Source organism: Hemitrygon akajei, chromosome 14 (assembly GCF_048418815.1).
Source record: "Hemitrygon akajei chromosome 14, sHemAka1.3, whole genome shotgun sequence".
NCBI classification, from domain to species: Eukaryota; Metazoa; Chordata; class Chondrichthyes; order Myliobatiformes; family Dasyatidae; genus Hemitrygon; species Hemitrygon akajei.
In genome coordinates this window covers 17,920,486-17,942,854 of record NC_133137.1, presented here as the reverse complement: position 1 = coordinate 17,942,854, position 22,369 = coordinate 17,920,486, and the positions used below count along the sequence as shown (strand labels likewise).

General features: G+C 38.0%; 1 protein-coding gene across 2 annotated transcripts in view; it reads left to right on the top strand.

The window, feature by feature from the left end:
- slc15a4 (solute carrier family 15 member 4) overlaps positions 1-22,047 on the top strand; it is a 90,413-nt gene extending 68,366 nt beyond the window's left edge. Inside the window, exons 7-9 of one of the 2 annotated variants that reach the window (XR_012101351.1) lie at positions 4,337-4,495; positions 19,018-19,253; positions 19,654-19,767. Coding sequence is in view for 1 of the 2 variants with exons in the window: in XM_073065531.1 (XP_072921632.1) it covers positions 4,337-4,495; positions 19,654-19,838 (344 nt within the window). In the remaining variant the exon portion in view is untranslated. Of the gene's footprint in view, positions 1-4,336; positions 4,496-19,017; positions 19,254-19,653 lie in introns of both variants that reach the window. The other variant, XM_073065531.1, reaches the window with a different exon arrangement.
- The last annotated feature ends 322 nt before the right edge of the window (positions 22,048-22,369 follow it).

Here is a 22,369-nt window from a genome sequence, read left to right as displayed (position 1 = left end):
GTTGTGTTCAGTTGTCTACAGGTAGTAGTTACTCCCTGTCTACTTTTGCCTGGTCTGTATTTGCGCGTCATCTAGGACTTTACTCTCTGGATCATTCTTATCCCTTTACGTAACTACCTTGAAGCTTAGATCTGGTCACCATCTTTGAAATGCACTCCCACTGATGCTGCAACCACTTTCCCAGCCACATTCCCTAGGATTAATCCGTAAATACCCTTTCTGTTCGGTAAACTGGCTCAGAAAGCTCTCCTGAATGCACAATAAATATCCCACCCCTCTGGACTGCTAATGCATGGTTAATATTGGGGAGTGGTAGTCCCCTACCACTATAACCTTATTACTTTGGCATCTCTCTGTGATTAGCACTAGCAAAGTAATTGCCTTTTTTTAATCATACATTCTACCCATTTGGCCACATTTGATAATACCCTGCATTATTACTACAGTAATAGACTCCATAATCAATAGTGCAATGCCAGCACGTTTATATTCAGTACCCCTCACCTCCATCCCTCCTTATCACATTGGAATATTCTTTACCCCTAGAGTACTGAGTTGTCCGTCCTGTCTTTCCTTCCATGTCTCTATAGATATTTTCACTTGCATCAATAAACTAAAAAAACTATTTGAACATCTATCAATGTTAGCTGCCTGCAGGCATCTCCACTGCCATGTCATTGCCACTGGAAAGTAGGGCGATGTGCTCTCAACTTTGAAGTATGCTTTTTATGCTGGCCACAGCAACAGAACAGTAGAGCCATGAAAGATAACCAATGCACATCTGCACTGCCTGGCTGCGTCCTGTCCCTGCATTTCTGCGCTCACATCCATTCCTATGTACTAAATGGCCCCAAGATACCGTGAGCAACGTTTTCATCATGTAGTCAGGTAAGAGCTCTGATGTCTATAATGAAAGGCTGCTTCAGGCTATGACACTCTCAGAACTGATCTACCCAAACACTCCATTGATCATTCAGCAGACAAGCACAATGAGAAAGCAAAGAATACATGTCACAATGAGGATGCTTTATCTCTGCCATTGGTGCTTCCTCAGTGCAGTGTTTGTTTTTTTCTGAAGTGAAAAACATGGGCAATGGAGAGTGTGCACATTGAAGATGTTACAATATAAACAACTAACACTTGCACTAAGATGAATTGCAATCTGAAGTAGCTGGCCAAGTTTCCTGATGAGCAAGATTCCAGTAATTTATGTTAAAACATGCAAAGTGATTTTTATGTGCATATTATGCACAAAAACCATGCTTCTATTTTCTAAGGATGTACCTTCAATACTGAAGATGTACAGTATTCACTACTTGAATGTGAAGGGCACATTTTTCTGTGATAATCGAATACAGGTAAGAGGCAAAGTAAATGACAGAGCAAATTTTAAACGCCCGCAGACTCTTGATTAACTATCCTCTATTTCCACTAATTTTCATATGGGGGGAGGAAGAAAACATTGCTTCACTTACATAGCTCTACCTCGTTGACATGTCCTTGAGTCTAGATTGCCTCACGACAGTGTTAGACTACTACTGTTATCCAGAATGGAATGAGCAGAACTTTCCTGCTAGAAAGCTATAGGCTGTGGAAGTGCACTGAAGACACTAATTAGAAGATCAATGCATCTGTTCGGTCTCAACCATAATCTTTGTTCCTGAGCCTATTTTTAGGTGTCTGAGACACTTCCTTCCTTTATAAGTTCTTATGTAATCACTCTTCAGTCTATACCTTCATTTTCTACAGCCCTTCAATTATTGCATGAGTGCACTCTGCCAGTTAAATCTCTTCAACATCTTCAATTTTAAAGATTCCTTCATACTTGGTTTCCTCTGCTAAAGCTCTGAATTCCAAGGTTCTTTCCAAAATTCCAATGCTTTATCTTTTTCCTATTTTTAAGACTTTAATACATTTTAACTTTCCTGTTATCTCTTTGCAGCATATTGCCAAATTTTATTTGATTAATGTACCACAGGTTGTCTGGAAGTGTTTTATTGCATTGAAGGTAATGCAGTAGATGTACTGTTCGCAGGAGCATCTCTTGGATCCCATCACCTGTGGACAACTTTCAAAATATCATGACTTGAAAAATGTTTCAGACTATTCGGTTGATTGAATTGCCCGATTTAAAAAAAAAAAAAAATCCTTTTTCTGCCAAATGTATAACAAAGTGAATCCTTGAAGGATAACTTTTACATTTGGTCAAAATGGGTTGCTATAGGTTAAATTTTCTTGGCTCTGGCCAACAGAATATAAAGATTATAACATAGAAGAATACAGCATAGGAACAGGCCCTGTTGCCCACAATGTTGTGCCAAACCAGTTGAATTAGTAATCAAATGGGCAACTAAACTAATCGCTTTTGCCTGCATAATGTCCATATCTTTCCATTTTCTTCACAAAATGGAAAAAGATACTGTCTGTCTACTCTATCTGTGCGTCTCATAATCTTATCAGATCTCCCCTCAGCCTCTGCCACTCCAGCAAAAACATCCTAAGTTTGTCCAATTTCTCATTATACACCTGCCTTTAATACAGGCAGTATCCGGTAAACCTCTATTGTACCCTCGCAAAAGTCTAAACATAGTTCTTGTAATGGGACAACCAGAGCTGTGCAATCCTGCAGATGCAGCCTAACTAGTTTAACATAAGTGACAACATAACCTTCTGACCTTTGAGCTTGAAGTCTCAACTATAAAGGTAAGCATGTTATATGCCTTCTTAATTACCCTATCAACCTGTTGTAGCCACTTTCAGGGAGCTGTGAACTGGACAACAAGACCCTTCTGCTAATCAACACTTCTCAGTATCTGTACATTTGACCTGTCACGGTGCAACACTTCACAATGGCTGGATTAAACTCCATGTTGTTGCTGAGGGGAATGGCAAAAGGGGAACTTGCTTCTCCTGGTGGTCACCCATCTTTTATCTGAAGCCTGCACACTGGATGTGACCACCCAGAGTATAAGTTTCATCTATGAAGTTTTGGTCCTAACTGCATCCAGCTCCACCTCTAGCTCTATTTTCTTGACCTGGTCAGTTAGGAACTGATACTCTCCTTGCAAATGTAGTCATCAGGGTGATTGTTAGATACTCTGAAATCCCACTTCTTTTAGGAGAAACATTCCAACAAAACTACCATCCTACCGACATTGAATTAAGGACAAAGGATTTACAGACAGCAAAAATACTTGCCTGTTCTTACCTGTGCCTTCTCTCTGAAACCTTTGAGTTTCATACTCACGGATGTCACTTAATCAGCCTCTTCTCATAGAGTTTCTTGTATCTTTGGCTGTAACTTCTCAAGCTTAAGTCCTGCAATCAACTAAATGATTCCAAATAAATCAGCACCCTAGTGTCCGCCTGTTCTTGCCTAAGCCTCCCACTGTAATCCTGGCCCACTCATGGCCGCTCAACTTAAACCTAACTTCTTGTTATTGAAACAACACGCACAAAATGCTGGTGGAACACAGCAGGCCAGGCAGCATCTATAGGGAGAAGACCCAGGGTCTCGGCCCGAAACGTCGACAGCGCTTCTCCCTATAGATGCTGCCTGGCCTGCTGTGTTCCACCAGCATTTTGTGTGTGTTGTTTGAATTTCCAGCATCTGCAGATTTCCTTGTGTTTGTTCTTGTTATTGACCCTTGTCAGGTGCATAATTACGCACACACCATCTCTAAGCAATGTGTGGTGCGCAGAATGTCCCATCTGCCCCTCCTCACATCTTTTGAAATCTCTCCCCCATTAAACACACACATAGAACTTTTAGAATCTCTTCCCTGCTACACACACACACACACACCAATGTTTCCTAGTGATGTTTAGGAGAATGTGTGTTGAGTTCAGTGAGCTGCAGGGAAATTCAAATTCATGCCATTGAACTTTTGTGATTTCAGCTCTGGCATATTAAAACGTACTCTAGGCCTTCTCAGTTAAAAATTATGAGAAAGGTAAAACTTATATTACCTTGTATCTGAAATTCAGATTATTCTGATCAGAAGAGTTTTTCTTTCTAAATTAGATACTTAAAAATGTCTCTCAAAGGGATCTCTGGGATTATTAAACCCATTTTGCATTGTACTTAATATGTTATCAGAAAAAATAAGTCAATGGGATGACCACTTCAGAACTTGGCACTGCATGGTTTTCTATGTATAGTTTTCAAATAGCAGTTGGTTTGTGAATGGATGATTAGTAATGGAAAATATCTTGCTTGCTACTTTATTCAAAGGGGAAAGTGATTTCTGCAAACTGAAGATTAATCTAAATTCAGTCCACTCGCTTACATGGAACTGTTAAGCTCCAAGTAAAACGTTCACCACTTTCTTTTCAGGGCTGGAGTTCGCCTACTCAGCAGCACCCAAATCTATGCAAAGTGCCATCATGGGTCTATTCTTTTTCTTCACTGGAGTTGGCTCCTTTGTCGGTTCAGGACTTCTAGCCCTTGTATCAGTTGACGGAATTGGTTGGATGAATTGCAAAAGTGACTTTGGTGAGTAAACAAGGTCTGGGAATATAATGAGGAATTGGAATATAACAAGATATACAGTACTGTGCAAAAGTCTTAGGCAAATATATAGATAGGGTGCTGAAGAATTTTGCACAGTACTATGTATTGGTGACAATAGGAAAGTGGGAAACAGAAATAAGAGTACTGAACTTGGTATTAGCTAAGTACTATTAGGTGTTATTTGCTAACAGGAAAGGCTTAATATACAGTACTGTGCAAATGTCTCAGGCATCCTAACTATATATAAGTGCCTAAGATTTTTTTCACAGTACTGTATAAGTTTAAATTGTAATAAAAAATACATCTGAAAGGAAAATTTGGTGATTACAATTATCTTTGCCCAATCCTTCAAGTTCCTGTGATGGATTTTTTTTAAACACATTTTTGCTTCACAGAAAACTATATCAAGACATTAACACAATTTTGTTAATTCCTAGATTTTGACACTCCCCACATATATTTAAAAAATCAGCTTATTTTTATTCCTTGACTTTCATTAAGGGTGATTAACTGATTGAAAATACTCTTCAATTAGTTGTTTTAATATGTAAGCTCTATAATCAGTGTTAATGCCCAACATTTTGTAGTGCTAATTTGTTGTAATAAACAGATTACACCAAATTAGATAATATCTCATACACTTCTCTGCAAAGGTTGAATGCAGAGCAAGTAGGTGGTCAGAAATTCCTATTAAATAATTGAAATAGTTCTATAAAAATGTAAAGTTGTTATGAATTTGGCGGCTTCTGATTATCACTCTGAGTACATTATCTCCACAACTTTAAGAATTATTCATGTATATTGTTGAAAGCTAACATCACAAATTATAAACATCACTATAGGTGTATAAAGTAAGCATAATGCTTAAGTTCGAAGGGAGTAAAATTGCCTTGTGTGGTTGATTTATAGGTATTTAAGGTATAGGTGAATATGTATTGCCTATGTTAATGGGAACAGGTTCAAAGCAATGAATGTGAAATATTTTAGAAAGAATTTGCATATCTAGTGAAAAACTGAAGTAGAATTTTCATTATGCTACATTTTAATTGGTAAACTTTAAAGCATATTTATAGTCCTTCCCAGAGAAAATTTTGCTGATGTCAAATGCCAGCAGGTAGCATCTAGGAAACTTGATTGAGATGTTCAAATATAAGAAATAAACTGTAGCAGAAGCATATAAGTAATGTGGTAAGTTACTTTTCCTTGTGAAAATTAAATACAGCTGATGAAGAATGACAATCATTTCGAGACTAAAGGAACTGAAATTTTTAATACAAGCTTTGGGAGTCTGTCTTCTGTTCAACAGTGATGTGAAACATTCATTGCGATTGCTTGAAAGCCATTTCCAGAAAAATAACTATTGAATTTTAGCTTTTGCTGCATGTTTGTCATTTATTTGAAATGCTAGAGTAATTGATAGGAAACCAATCTGAAAATCTTTTTTTTCACACTTTGAAATTTGGTTGATTGAGCAGGGTTTGAAAAACATGCAACTCATCTGGTTGTGAAAAGCTGAAGTAGGTTATTTTCCTCATAAATCATCAAAAAGTAATTTTTAAAGATTGCTATTTATAGGTGTGCATTTAGAATATTCTGATGTTTGGTTTCTACTGTTACATGAATCTGTTTATCTTCATGTTGTCATTATACATAGGTTAAATCAATCCTAGCATTGAGTCACTAACATTAACATTTGTTCTAACAACCTTTGTGTTTGTTGTTTTGATTGTTAGACAGGTGTCCAAACTTGGCTTTCACAGTCAGTGGGGCCAAATGATTTAACAGTTGGGGAAAAAATGGAATGCATAGTGGAAAAAAATACTGACAATGTTAGCCATCCACACTCTTGCTCCATTGGGCCATTATTGAATGGGAGCTTAAAATTGGTAAAGGAAGGTAAAGTAAATAATGGAAGGAGAACCAGAATATTATCATTGACGTATGACATGAAATTTGTTTTGCACAGCAGTGGTCTGCAAAGACGTAAATCAATAAATTGCAACACTAAATAATGCAAAAGAAAGCAGAATAAGAAGATGATGTTCATTGGTTAATGGACCATTCCAAAATTTGGTGGAGGGAAGAAGCTGTTTCTGAGTTGAGTAACACACACAACATGCTGAAGGAACTCAGCAGGCCAGGTATCATCTGTTGGGGAGAAAAGTACAGTCAATGTTTCGGGCCAAGACCTTTCGGCAGGGCTAGAGAAAAAAGGCGAGGAGTAGATCTAAAAGTTGGGAAAGGGGAGAGAGAAACACAAGGTGATAGGTGAAACCAGGATGAGGAGGGATGAAGTAAAGAGCTGAGAAGTTGTTGGTGAAAGAGACAGAAGGCCATGAAAGAAAGAAAAGGAGGGAAGAGCACCAGAGGGATGCAATGGGCGAGCGTGGAGTTAAGGTTGAAGGGGGATAAGGGGCAGGGAATGGTAAAGGAGAGGGTGGGGGGGAGTTAAGAAAGTTCAAGAAATCGATGTTCATGCCATCAGGTTGGAGGCTACTCAGACTTGAATACAAGGTGTTATTCCTCCAACTTTGAGTGTGGTCTCATTGTGACAATAGAGGAGGCCATGGATTGACATAAGGGAATGGGAAGTGGAATTAAAATGGGTGGCCACCGGGAGATCCTGCCTCTTCTGGCGGACAGAGCCTAGGTGCTTGGTCAAACTGTCTCCCAATCTTTGTCAGGTCTCACTGATATACAGGACGCCATACCAGGAGCACCAGACACAGTATATGACCCCAAAAGACTTGCAGGTGAAGTGTTACCACACCTGGAAGGACTGGGGCAATGAATGGTACTGAGGGAGAAAGTATAGGAGCAAGTGTAGTACATCTTTCCCTCCCCTACTTTTCTGCTTTCCATATGGATCGCCCCCTACAATACTCCCTTGTCCGTTCGTCCCTCCCCACTGGTCTTCCTCCTGGCACACATCCTTGCAAGTGGAACAAGTGAATTTCCCTACTTAGAATTGAGTGTGATCTTCACTTCCTTTGTCATGGTAGTAATGAGGTGACAGCATGTCCCAGATGGTGAGGGTCCTACTGATGAAAGCCGCCTTCTTGAGGCACCGATTCTTAATGTCCTCGATGTTGGGGCGAGTTTTACAAATGAGAGAGCTGCTGAGTCTATAACCCTGTGCAGCCCCTTGCAATCCATTGCATTGGTCGCTCCATACCAGGTGTTGATGCAGCCACTCAGAATGCTCTCTGTACTTTGCTGATGTTAAGCTGCCAAAGATATGCAGATTGGCTTCTGTACTTTGCCCCCTTGTCTTGGTGAGTGGAAAAATCTGGGGTGAGTTGATGGGAGTGTGGTAAGAGTTTGTGACATGGGAATTTGTTGGGGAATGGAATCACTCTGTGAGATGACATTGACTCAAAGTGGCTTCCTTTGATGTCATAAGATCAAAGTAATCAGGGTAATCAGTTGCATCATGTTTTTAGGAATAGTAATAGTTGAGGCAAAATAACTTAGTTCAAATAACTTGTGTTAAGTTTTAAAATATATGGAAGCCAAATTAATAAGGTTTTTTTTCTAAATCTCTAAACAGTTCCCAAGTTTTGCTGATATAAAGTCATTTGTAGCTAAGCTAAAACACATCTGGAATTTTTAGATCAATATGTTTAACATGCATTCAGATCTAAACTTGAGGATATTTTGGGTTTATAAGTGAATAATTTAGAAATGCACATTTTGTTTAAGAATTAATTGTGACTTCAGAAAGAGAAAATCCAGAACTTCAGTTGAAGTGCAGCTTTTACAAAAAACTTTACTGACAATGAACCCCAGGTTATGCCACTGATTTTTGTAGTGTACTTTCGGAAAATAGTTTACAATATTTCAACCAGTTTTGTTGGATTTAGGATTAATAAATAGCTGGTGCAGAATGTTCAGCAGAGGAAATGATTTAAAGAAAAAACAACTTACTTATGATGTGGTTCACATCTGCAGGATCTGGAAAACTTTGTGTTTGGGATACCTTGTTGGTATAGCAGCTCATACACAAAGTTGATCAGTTTGGGAACATAAAAATTAGTAAGAGTACTGTGAAAACTGCCCTAATTTAGATAATGCCATTTGATCTGTTTAGCTTTATATCCAAAATGTGACACTTCTGACCTCTAAGTATTCACCAGTATTGCACTGAGTTGTCACCTGAGATTATTTATTCTGACTCTTGAAGATAGTCTAAATCCATGACTTTCCAACTCAGAGATGAGTTCCATTATCTGGCCAACACTGATAACAACCCAAGACCTGGTAACCTATTAGCAAAGTGCAAGAAACTGCCGAGTTGTAGATACAGCTCAGCCAGTCTCCTCTCTGTGGACTATGTCTATACTTCTTGCTGCCTTAGTAAAGCAGCCAGCAAAATCAAAGAGCCCACCCACCCTGGACACTCTCCCATTGTGCAGAAGATACTAAAGCCTAAAGCCATGTACCACTTGGCTCAAGGACAGCTTCTAACCCAATCAAACTCCTGAATGGATCTCTTGTACGATAAGATGAACTCTTGCCCTCACATTCTACCTCATTATGATCTTGCACTTTATTGTTCACCTGCACTGCACTTTCGTTCCAGCTGTATTCTGCATTATTGTTGTTTACTCTTGTTCCACCTCAATGGCAGGGTGGAAATGTGTGTCTTATCAGAGGAGGTGTAAGGCACTTCTTCCCTTCGCTAGCCTACATGTCACCCCTGGGAAAGATGTAGTACCTACTTAGATACCCCTGATCAGGGTCATGTGAAGTCATGGGGGCAGGTGGTGGATGGTCATATGAGCAGCTGGTGCATATCACAAGTCCTGGTTATGCAACCACTGATGCCAGGCAGACAATCTCTGAAGAATGTTGATAATGGCTGAGGTCACCCATCTTGTAAAGACGATGCCCAGAAGGCAATGGCAAACCACTTCCATGGAAAAATTTGCCAAGAACAATCATGGTCATGGGACCTTGATCAACTACGTCATACAGCACAGCACATTACTGATTACCTCAATACACTGCGTTATGAATTTGTTTGTACAAACACTATGCATGGCAAGATTTTTATTGTATCTTGGTACTCGTGACAATAATAAACTAATACCAGTTACACCCAGGGCGACCAATTAACCTACTAACCCTTACATCTTTGGAATATGGGAGGAAACTCGGGCACCTGGAGGAAACCCACATGGACGTGGGCCAGTGTAGAAACTCCTTGAAGATGGTGGCAAAATTGAACCCAGGTCACTGACGCTGTAATAGATTTATGCTAACTGTTATGAACAGTGCTGTCACAATCACCCAAATAAATAATCCATTTGTTTTTAAAGTGATTAAAAACAAACATTCCCCCAAACACCAAACTAGACCGTTTTAAATTAAGTGTAATTATATACTGACAACACAACAATTTCCCAAAAAATATATCTTGCAGCCATAGACAAGAATTCAGAAAATGAACAATTTTTATTCACTGGTAAATGACAGGAACATGGAAGTTGATAAATTAAGATTAAAGTGAAATCTTTTCTTAAGATATTGGAAGTTAAAGAGAGTACTAAAATCCTATTTAATATAAAATCAGATGTATAATTTTTTTATGTATACAGCTTTTGCGAGAGTAGCAAATGGAATGGGAAAACAGGTGGAAGGGAGGGGGGGGGGGAAACAATTTATAAACCTGCATAACTTTTGAAATTGGCCACACATTGTCCAGTTGGATCATCTTGTCATCTGGGCTATACATAACCCACATACAGCCATGAATATTTTGGAAATGATGCTGGAGTCCTTCAGGAAGGCCATTTTCCTAAACTTAGTTCTCAAAGTGGTGGATGAAGAAGAAAAGAATTGGATTCCATAGTGATATTAATTGAGGGTTTTCTTCCCTTAACCCAATTGGAAAACAATCCATAGCCACCATTATACTTGTATACAAATATTGGGATACTTGGATAGGCAGTTCTTACAAAAAGAAACTCTGCTAACTCTTCAAATGAATGACTTTTCAGACGTACAATGAAGGGTCATTGATCTCTATATTTCACCTTTCCATCATCTGGGTTCTTTTGTGCTTCTCAATCATTGCTATATTTAGCTCTGTACATAAAATAGAGTGACAAAATTCTGCCAATGAAATGCCTTCCCTAGAAAATAATCCATTACCATCACTTGAAACATTCCAGATTCCAGCAATCTAAAGAAAAATTAAAGGTTCTTGTAATAGTTAAATTTAACAGTTTAAAAAAGAAATAAAATGATAAGGATGCTGAAAACAGATAAACAAGTGCCTAAAAGTGCAAACCTAAATGTCTGCTGACAGATGAGCTTTTGTTTTGGGCATAACACGTTCATAATTTTCAGATTTTGGTTAGTATTTTAGCCTTCACATCCTGTATGTAATGGATTAAAGTCACTGATTTAAAAAATGTTTTAAAGTTCTCCCTCCACAAATTTTTTAATAGGACCAGCCAAGCATGTGAAGCACTAAACAGGATTTCACTATTTATAATGTTATTTGTGTCTGCTACAACCTTCCTCCAGGCAGTGGTTTTCTGATACAAGAGACCTCGTTTGAAACAGACATCTTGATACTACACTCCATGAAGTATCCGGTATATTCTTCTGAGTATCAAATTAACCAGTTTGGTACTGAACTAGCATTACATCAGGATAATAAAGTGTAGAAATATATCAAATACCAATTCTGTTAATACAACAAATCTGATCCAAAAGTATAAACAATTAAAATACCCCAAATTACAGTGGCTTGCAGTCAGAAAGGGCGTAAAAGAAAATCTAACCTAAATGAACATTTACCAAACTCTCACTGCTTGTATTCCAACTCCAGATTCTATCCTCAACTATGTATATGATATCTTCCCCCTTGTAAGCTTCATCTTCTTTTAAAGTTCAAGCTTAATATGACACTAACTGTACATCAGTTTTAACCTGATTTTGTTCATACTTGGTATCCTTGAGGTACAAGCATTTGAGTTCTGAATTTACAGTGGTATTGAAATAAATACAATAGATTTAGGAAGCTCAGCAAGACTGGCAGCATCTGTGGACATACAGAATTAACATTTCTGATTACTGACCTTTCACACCCAAACAAAATGTGTTGCATTTGCAATGCAAAAAACATTGTATTGTAGTATAGGGAATTTCTTATGCTTCATGCAGGTACTGCATTCAGATTGTGGTCTATAATTATTTTTTTGCCATGACTGATGATAGTTTAGCATAAAATGCTGGAGGAACTCAGCAGGCCAGGCAGTATCTATGGAAAAGAGTACAGTTGATGTTTCTGGCTGAGACCAGTCCTGAGAATCTTTTCCATAGATGCTGCCTGGCCTGCTGAGTTCCTCCAGCATTTTGTGTGTGTTGCTTGGATTTCCAGCATCTGCAGATTTTCTTTTGTTTGTCATGATGGTTTAGAATGGTTTACTCCCCACTGTCATGCCTCTTTCTATGCTGTTTGTAAACACACATCTGTAATTTTGCCATCTTTAAAACTGCTACAGAAACACGTATTTGCACCTCAATTTTCTTGCCAGGATCAAATCTGCAACTCTTTCTCCTCGTCATTACTACACTCTCCAATCATATTTTCACTAGGCGCTAGACTTCTGCAAAGTTAAGATAATCTACTGTACCCCCTGACAATTGTTCCTCTACTCACAAGTTAGACCGAAAAAAGCAGCAATTTGATTCATGTAATGAAATTATTCAGAAATTTGTGTTCAAGAAATAATGGAATGCTTGAGGGTATCTTTCCCAGTACTTGAAAATATTGAAAAACACAGCCCCAATTTAAATAACAAAGTTACTAGATACAGATGAAAGCTGAATTAGAATGAAAAAAAAGATTTATCTGTTCATATTGAAATAGACTGATATTTATCAGACTCTACTTCAGAAGAAGATTTTTACATTTCCCCTCCTCCCCCCCCCCCCCCCCCCCCATTCCAAAAAGGTCCAGGGCCAAAGTTTATTTTGTTGTTATTTTATGTCAGAATTACCTTTTAGTATCCAGGCAGTCTGTTGCAAGACTTTTCTTGTAGGTAAAGTTATTCATTATGTTATCTGCTTTAATACCTGAGTTACTTAAGAAATGACTTGGCATCTCGTATATTTTTAATTAAGCAATTGATATGTTTAGTCTCTGATGCTGCATAGATTTATCATCAGTAATGGATGGTACTCTATTCTGATTTAAAAGATTTCCTGACCTGATATTTCCAGCATTTTATATGCTTAGCTCAGGTGACATATCCTATCTCGTCCCCACCCTATTCCTGTGCGAAACATTTTTGATGCCTTAATTTATTGCAAAGATCTTTCTAAACTAATCAAAGGTATTTCAAAGCAACTGAAGCAGATTAAATAGCTTAATAAAAGACTTCTGACTTATTTTAGTGATTCAAATTTGTTAAGCACATTTAATAACTTACAATAAATCAGAACTTACCTGTACTTAACTTCTCTATACGTTTGAAACCTGATTCAATTAAGTGGGGACCTCCTACAGATATCTGAGGAAACAGATGTAAATTATATCTTGCTCTTCAGCTCAATGTGCCTGGTCTCTGCCCTTGGACTTGGTGCATGGTTGAGAAGTGAGACAGCAGGTCACATGCCTCCTTCTCATTCCTACTTTACTTGTTGCAAAACAGCTGCAGTTAGGGTTGTGAACTAGTGAGCAGCATGATCCAGTCCATCCTGAATGCTCACATGTCACAGATGCCCCGAAGAGAGGCCAAGCTATATCAGATGTCAGGTTTGTGTTTGTTTGTGTTGTCCTACAAAAAAACATAATGTCGCTTGGCTCCCAGCATGTCTTTTGCACCTTTAACATGTTCCAGAATTTGCTGTCAGCTCTGAAGTGCTCTCTACTGACTTCACAGAAAGCTATCGGCAAAGATCCAGTGATCTCTGTGGGATGGAATTCCCTCCTTCTGACATGGATTGATGACAGGCATGAATACAAAGGAATCCTAAGTGGCCAATAGTCATATGGCCATATTGTTTGAGTAATATGTCAAATTTTCTAATAACATTGTTGATACTACACACAGCACAAGATGGAAATTTAAACACGATTGAATTGATGCTGAAAAATGACAAAGAAACCAATGTCCTTCATATCTGAGGGAATTGCAGTGCACAAAAATTAAATAAGATTTTTTAAAAATTTACTGTGCATCAATTAATGCCAAGGATACTATTTTGAAATTCTTGGACCTTGTGTAATATAGCATGAAGATATTACCCATTTTGTACATAGAAACTGTTCGTAAATAACCTACATTCATTTTTCCCTTGAGTACAGTGAAGAAGTCGCCAAATATTACGTTCCATTGAGGAGTGCTGAATAACTGTCAGCAGCATGGATATTGATATCTTGAAGCTGCTGACAATTTTGCTCACAAACAAGAGAAGATCTGCAGATGCTGGAAATCAAAGTAATACACACAAAATGCTGGAGGAACGCAGCAGGCCAGGCAGCATCCATGGAAAAGAGTGGACAGTCGTCCTGATGAAGGGTCTCTGCCTGAAACGTCGACTGTTTACTCCTTTCCGCAAATGCTGCCTGGCTTGACAGTTTTGGTAATTGTCTGTTACACCATTGGTGTTTAGGGCAGAAATCAGGGTCTTCCATCTCTGTCACACACAGCTATAGTGGTTTCTTAATTTTTGTTTTGGTCAGGGTTGTTAGTCCTGAGCTGAACCTCCAAACCTGGAGGACCAGTGGGCCACTCGTAGTCTGGCCTTTACCCTTTGACCTGTTTGGCATGTGTGACCCTACCATAAATCAAAGTACAAGGCCCTGACTCCAGCCACTTTAGCCCTCCGGGTCTTTGAGGCATGCAAGCCTCCAAACCCTACAAGAAGGTTGTGGTTCTCTTGGAGGAGCTAACAAGTCCTGATAAGTTTACCATGAAAATCTATTCCAGTGTGTAATCAGATGTAATATTAAGATGCAATTTATGAATTTTGCAGTCTAATCATGGGCACTAAATTGCAAATAAACCAGTTGATCTCAGCTCACACCCAGTCTCCCAAATATGTACCACCGGACATGAAGAATCAAACAAAGTCAAGTCTTATATTTTAAACTGTGTTGTGCTGATAATCAAGACCTTTTACTTCTTGTTAGATTTGAGTTGATAAAAGTTCAAAGTAAATTTATTATCAAAGTACATGTATGTCATGGTGTACAATCCATAGATTTATTTTCTTGCGGGTATACACAGTGAATCCAAGAAACATAATAGAATCAGTGAAAGCCTACCCTCAATAAGATGGACAAACAGCCAGTGGGCAAAAGACAGCAAACTACAAATACAGACAAAAAAGAGAGATAATTAAAAAATAGCCCATCAATATTGAGAACATGAGGTGAAGAGTCCTTGAAAGTAAATCCATGGGTTGGGCGGCAGTTCAGTGATGGGGCGAGGGAAGTTATCCCCACTCGTTCAAGAGCCCAATGGTTGAGGGATAATATCTGTTCCTGAACCTGGTGGTGTGAGTCTTGAGGTTCCTGTGCCACCTTCCTGATGGTAGCAACGAGAAGCGAGGATGGCCTGGGTGGTGGAAGTCCCTTCACATGTGAGATGACTTTCTGAAGATCCTACCTGGACCTCTTGCATTTTACTTAGTCACCAGACCTGAACACCACTGATCTTGCCCTTAGCAGTTTGCAGATCTCATGGTTCATTTAGGGCTTCTGGTTGGGGAAAGCTCTGAAGGATTTTGTGGGGACACTCATCTGTGACTGTTTTTATATAGTCCATTTCAACCATGGTATATTCATTCAGATCCCCTTGTCTCTGGAGCCTTGCTCTTTAGCCTCCACTTGAAATGCAGTATAGGCATGGAACGGTAGGCATTCCTTATCATAGTATAGCAATGGTCGAGTGGTAGCAGTGGGACTCCTGGTGCTGCAAGGTTATATGCTGACGATATTGGGCTGAGATTTCTTCAAACAAGCCTAATTGAAGCTATAATTGAAATGTGCAAGAGTGGGTTTTTTATTTGGTAAAGCTAGCATTCAATATCTTGAGTGCCTGATTAACATTGCCTTTTGGCAGTATGTAAACTGGGGTTAGGATCACAGATGATTGGCACTTAATTGTTAAATGTTCCAGGTTGGGGGAACAAGAGTACAACAAAACTGCCATGTCTGAGCACCACAAAGACCCCCACCTTTTACTACCTTTGTATCAGCAGTTTGGTCCCTACTGCATATGAAGGAGCCTTCAGGTCAGACTGATGCATCCGGTGTGTTTGGAGTAAGCCGTGTCTCCATGAAACACAAAACACCAATTCCTCATTTCCCTCAGATATAGCAATCTTGCCCTTGGGCCCTCAATCTTGTTCTCCAGCAACTACATTTGCTAACAAGATGCTGGGTAGAGGGAGTTTTCCTCTGCGTCTCAGTCTGGCATGGAGTCTGCCCCCCTCCCTCTTTTTTAGCCATGGCGTTGTACTTTCGTCTGCTTAAACATGCCGTAGCAGCATGCTACGGAAGTTTCTGAAACCTCTAGTTTATTAAGTCAGTCCAAAAGTACAATGCTTAAAGAGGAATTACTGGCTGCAGATTGCAGTGTGAGTAATGCAGAAGAGCTATATTTAGAAGTTTTGTAAGTAACCTGCAACATGTTGCTGTGGTTCACAGGTGCCTTCTTGATATACCTAAGATAATTATTCTGACTAAGCCAGCATGCCTATATGTGTCTTAAATGTTCCATGTAATTAGGCTTGTTGTTATACAGACCCAACAACTTTTGTCTGTAACCTTCCTTGTAAATTCATTGTGTAACATGAATAAAAATCTGCTTCCATGTTGTTCCAGTTTGTTGATGAATGCCATTGTATAGGCAAACCAATTACTTTTGCTGTTTTCCATCTGAGAATGTATATATCAAAATTCAAACTGTAGCAGTAAATGGTATATAATATTGAGTCTTCTTCCAACCGAAATAGGAATTGCAGTTATAAAATGGTATTGGCAATTTAAACATCGGTATAATTCTATAATCTGTGCCTAAAATAGTTTTGCACACTAAGGAGTTATTTACTTGTTCCATCTTGTGTTCCTGCCTTAAGCTTGATAGTCTGCTTATTTAGTTCCTTGAACTTTTTCTCTTCACAATGCCATGGCTAGAATTCAGCTTCCCTTTTTCAAGCCTCATGGGAGGCCAGTTTCCGTTAATGAAAATAGAATAAAAAGAATCTTCCTCGTTCAGTCAAAACACACAAAAAACTCAGCAGGCCAGGCAGCATCTATGGAAAAGAGTATAGTCGACGTTTCAGGCTGAGACCCTTCAGCAGGACCATTCAGTGTTTGCTCACTCACTCAACTGTCAGTCGTTCTTACCCTCTTCTCGCTCATCCCAGATGTGATTCGTACTTCCTTTTCACTCACCCCATTCTCTGGTGTTTTCACTCCTTGATCACTCACCCCACTACCAGTGACCCTCGGTGCTCATTCTGTTTAAAAAAGGATCATTTGGGGGGCTTTTTTCCCCACCTCCAATTTCAGGAGTATTTGTTTTGTTCAATTGTTCCTTTTTTTTAAGTGAAGTTCTGACTTTTTTTTTACCTGTTTTCCTATGCCATGTAAAGAAGATGTGCATAAACTTCAGGTTATACTAATATATCTTTAAATCACAATGTTGAAAGTGATTGGTATTCTAATGGTCAGTTTATGTGCTTTTCCTATATTCATCTCTAAAAGGAAGGTGGATCTATTCCAAAGTACTTTGGAAAAAGCTCTACTGCTGCTTTGGCATCACTAATATTATGCATCAGAAATATACAGCTTGTTAGATTTAATTGCACCATATTTCATGGTGCTGAGCAATTACAGTTCATTTGTCAAACAGAGGAATAAAACAATACTGATGTTAAATTTCTCAGCATCTATAAAAAGCAGCAGTATCTTGTTCTAGTTTAGCAAGAAATTTAAATAATAATTTGATAAATTATTGAGATCCCAGTTTTAGATTATGCAAATATTTCATTCTCATAAGAAGGCATAATTTTATTACAGTACTATATTTTAGTTCCCAAATTTTAATGAGTTTCCTGTAATTTAGAGGTGCAAGTTGCCTCGCTGCGTCAGTCCCAGTGTAGTTAGTTAAGACAATGGTTGCTGCATTTTTGACTTAAATATATAGGTTATCACACTAACTGTGATGGATGTGAAGGGATTGTAATCCTTCAGATGTGTCAGTGGCAGTAAAGTGCATTTTTTTAAAATAAGTGATATAATTAATTAAAAGAAGTCTAGAAATTTGAAATGTAATTCCAAACGTGTACAGAGCTCTCTGGGTTATAAATTGCCTGCAGTGTAGAGATTTGGCTATGTGAATTCTCCCTTACATTTTTAAAGCATTTTTCAGGCTTTGAATAATGTTTCATGGTGTTCATTGATATACCAGATACAGTAGATAATGTTTTAGTTTAATTGTGGGTACTGCTTGGGTGACCATTCAATGAAACGAACGACTTATAGCAAGTGTATGTAGAGTGATATGAATTGAGTTACTATAGAAAACAGTTTCTGTCTTATGGAGAAATCAGATTACAGGTATTTCCCAACTATGAAACATTTGCTGAGATTACCTATATTTGTTTTCAAGAAATGTATATCTGAAACAATGACTATTTCTATAAGTGAACAGCTTGAACATTAAGTGCAATTGAATAGTTGGCAGTTTTCTATAAGAGTGAAATCCAAAGCAATGGTATTTTAACATAAATATTGCAGCAAGAATTGAAATTCATATATGGTGTTGCCATAGATAGATAGGCAATAGATGTACATCTTCAAAAATAAGTGTTCTAGATACTGATTTACTTACAAATGTATAGAAATTAACACTTTGGCTTTCAAATTATTTTTAAATTTACTTCTAAATGAACATGGGATTAATTTAGGTTCAACATCTTTCATTTTTGTGAAGTACTGTAGCATATATAAAATAGCTGCTCTTAAATCTGGCTGATTAACAATATTTAATTCCATTTCACTATGGTTACTGCATTTTATACAATGGTCACTCTCTTCAAAAGGACTTGATTGGCTGTAAGGTACGATTTTATCTTTACTTGTATTATTCATGCCAAATTATTATAGAACTGCATCAATCTTATCCATCATTTGTACACTTGAACACTTTCAATGTCATTGTGTCCAGCATCTATTCTATACATTAGTAAAACTTTAATCCAGAACCCTTGGGTCATTGGTGAAGCAGAATTGCAACGTTTTTAGATTGTTGTATGTTACATATGTTTTCCCAAAATACTTTATTTTAAAGCTCAAAATAAATTTATTATCAAAGTGCATGCATGTCACATGTACAGCCCTGAGCTTAACTTTCTCCTGGGCAAACTCTCTATATATAATATATTGAATATTGGGAACATGAGATGAAGCATCCTTGAAAGTGAAATATTCCCACAATCAAGTTGAATGAAGTTATCCCATTTGGTTGCAGAGTTTGATGGCTGAGGGGAAATAACTGTTCCTGAACTTGATGTGAGTTCTGATGGCAGCAGTGAGAAGCGAGCATGGACTGGGTGGTGGTGGTGAGGATCCCTGATGATGGACGCTGCTTTCCTGTGACAATGCTCCGTGTGGATATGTTCTGTGGTTCAAATGATTTTACACAGTGGTATAATAATTTTTCCAGTGAACCTAATGAGTTTTAAAGGAAATGGAAAACCAAACCCTGTGAGTTTCAGCTCATACGTTTCATCTTATTTGTCAAACTAAAAATGTAAAAGGACTTCAAATGTTGCCTCTGGTACGAATCTGTCCACATTCCTGGCCCCTGCTGTTGCTGGTGTTGACTCCAGCTGCAAACCCAGCCAACTTTGTGTTTGTGTAGGTCTGATTGCTATACACAAATCTACAGATGATGTGAACTATGTACAGAAATGAGTGATCCAGAAGCCAAACCATAAGGATTTCCAGAGTTTTACTGTGCATGGTTAAAGGAGCATCAACATGTCCAGTGTGATTGATTTAAACTGATATTAGAAAAACATTTATGTTGTAGAGTTTCTTAATTTGAATATACTGAAATTTTCTAAAGTTCAATTATTTTTCTTTCCTCCAACTCCCCTGCCAGGTAATATCAACAAGTGCCATATGGACTACTACTTCTTCCTACTAGCAGCTATACAGTGTATCACCCTGATCATTTTTATTGTTGTTTCTGTGACGTTTGATCGCAACAAGACCAAAACTGATTCGGTGTTCATCAACGGAAGACGAAAACATGGAGAACTCAGGTTTAGTCAGACCAGGAACTGAAAATGAGAACCACTGCATGTGAAAGAAGACATAATTGAGTAAAAAAAAGTTGTAAATCCTTTCTTTGGGTATGTGATGGATTGGGTAGCTTGCCTATTGCAGAATGAAACTTTGAGGAGTATTTTGCCTGAATGACCTGTAGGAGATAATGACACACTACAAGTAAGTACTGGCAGATAAAGCAGGCTGTTAAATTGAGAGTGTTGTTCCTTGTTGGCAAGGCAATTTTTAAAAAAAATTCTACTGCTACTTTAAACTTTCTGTGGTGACTGAAGGAAATCCACAAGGCATGCTGGAGTCCAGCAAAGTTCTACTAAACAGTTTTAAATTTATAGACTACAAGTAACTTTTAGCATACATACGTCAGTATTGTTTTTCCACTTGAAAGAGTTGGGTAATTTTTTTTAAAGTCTGCTGCTTGTGTTAATCAAGATGATTTTGTTATTCTTTGCAAGTAAATACCAGTGATGCCATTTTAAGTCTGCTCACCCCATCCTTAAAGTTCATTTATTGTCATATAACCATACACATGTATACAGCTAAACGAAACATTGTTCTTCTGGGGTCTAGGTGCAAAATAACAGTGCATGTAGTCACACACAGTACTTACAGCTGCAGTTTAGTACATACATTCACAAAATAATATCAGCACAAGTCCGAGAGGCATGGCCTGAGGATTGACAAATTAAAGCAATTAAAAATTTAATCGCAACCCCATTTCTTCAGATCATGTTGACAACTGGAAAATGCATCTTGTCGATAACCAGTTGACTGATAAATGAACAACTGTATTATATATTGAAAAGCAATATGATAAATGCAAGTTTATTATCATAACTTATCAAATGCATGTATAATGAATTTACATCTTGTCATTGGGTTGCAGTCTAACCGTTTTCATATGCTTGATTGGAATTCTGTGCATTTATCCTGACTGATAAGTAAGCATTCATGACTGGGATCTTTTAACTATCATTTTAATAATAATTGAACTGAATGTGTCAGAGGATAAAGTTGTACAATACCAAATAAATGAAAGGGCAAAGAAGCTTATTTGCAGATGTTACCAAAAATTATGAAAGGATGCTGTCACTCTCTGAATTTTTTTAATTTAAAGTAGTTTCTAAATGATAAATGTAAAAGAATTCTTAATGCAAATATTTTTTGATTTTGATTTTTAAATATTGATTATCTGCACTCCCCAGGAGATTTGAGATTGCTTTAAGCAAAGTCAATGTAATTGGACATTTTTAATATTTCAAGCACTATTATTGATCCAACATAGTAAATAGTTATGTATCTAGATGAATAGCAGAGTGGAAATTCCTTACTATGAATATGAACTCTTAATGTTTAAGAATTTGGTCCTTGGGTTCAAGGAAACAAGTGGGTGCCAGTTTTCCAGCATCTGTTTGAAGATCAACTTCCTTTAAAAGTGTTCTTGGAGAATGAGTTACAGTTTGATTACATTTTAAATAATTTGCATTTCACAGTTACTACTAGTAAGCATTTCAAGATTGCGCAAGAAGGAGATCTTGGGTGTGGGGCGGATCTGGAAATTGTATCATAGAGATTAAGGAAGGTATTTGAAGGAATAGAGTTACAAATGGAACACGGGATATGAGAAGTGAGAAAAGTACTCTAATGCACTCTAAAGTGAGAAAAGTGATAGAATAAATCAGGAAGTTATTGTGACATTAGATGATAATTTTATATTTTGAGGCTTTAGAGTAGGGAGGGGTACCCACCATGAACCCCTTGCTGTAATGGTATTGGTCCATGGCATAAAAATGGTTGGGAACCCCTGCTTTAGAGTGAGGGAGAGAGAATGAAAGCTGCTCAAGGGGCAAGCACACACGGACCTGTGTCAGTGGCCAACAGGGGAGGTAAAAAAGGTGCATATAGAAAGCTGCAAGGCTTTTCGGGAGTCATGCTGTCCTTTCAATGAGACAAAGTACCAGGTCATAGGACCTGCTCCTGGAGGTTGATGTAGCAAGTGTAAGGGGAAAGTGAGACACATTGCCCCTCTGGGCCTTCACTGCTGAGTACCTCCCCAGTGCTTGCTGAAACATAAGGGCTGAGGAAGTCTATCAGCCACGAGATAACACCAATAGCAGGTATAAACCTTCTAAACTACTAAGCACTTTTTATAATTTTTGAACTTTTTTTTCAAATTATTGTTATTAATAAAATGTCAGCTTTTTCCATAGTTTTGTCTGTCTTCTTTACAACTACATTGCAATGGTTTGAAGTTTCATCCTGCAGGTTAAGTAGGCCATTAGTTACGGAGGAAGAAGAACCATAATGTGGAAGTGGAATCAGGTAGACACTGTGAAAAGAACCTGGACTGAGAGACTACGTTTGAACTATCTTTTTCTTTGAAGACCTGTGCTAGCTAGCGGGATTTAGTTGTTTTTCCTCAAGTTTTTATAGATGTAATATATAGACAATAGACAATAGGTGCAGAAGTAGACCATTTGGCCCTTCGAGCCTGCACCACCATTTTGAGATCATGGCTGATCAATTCCTAT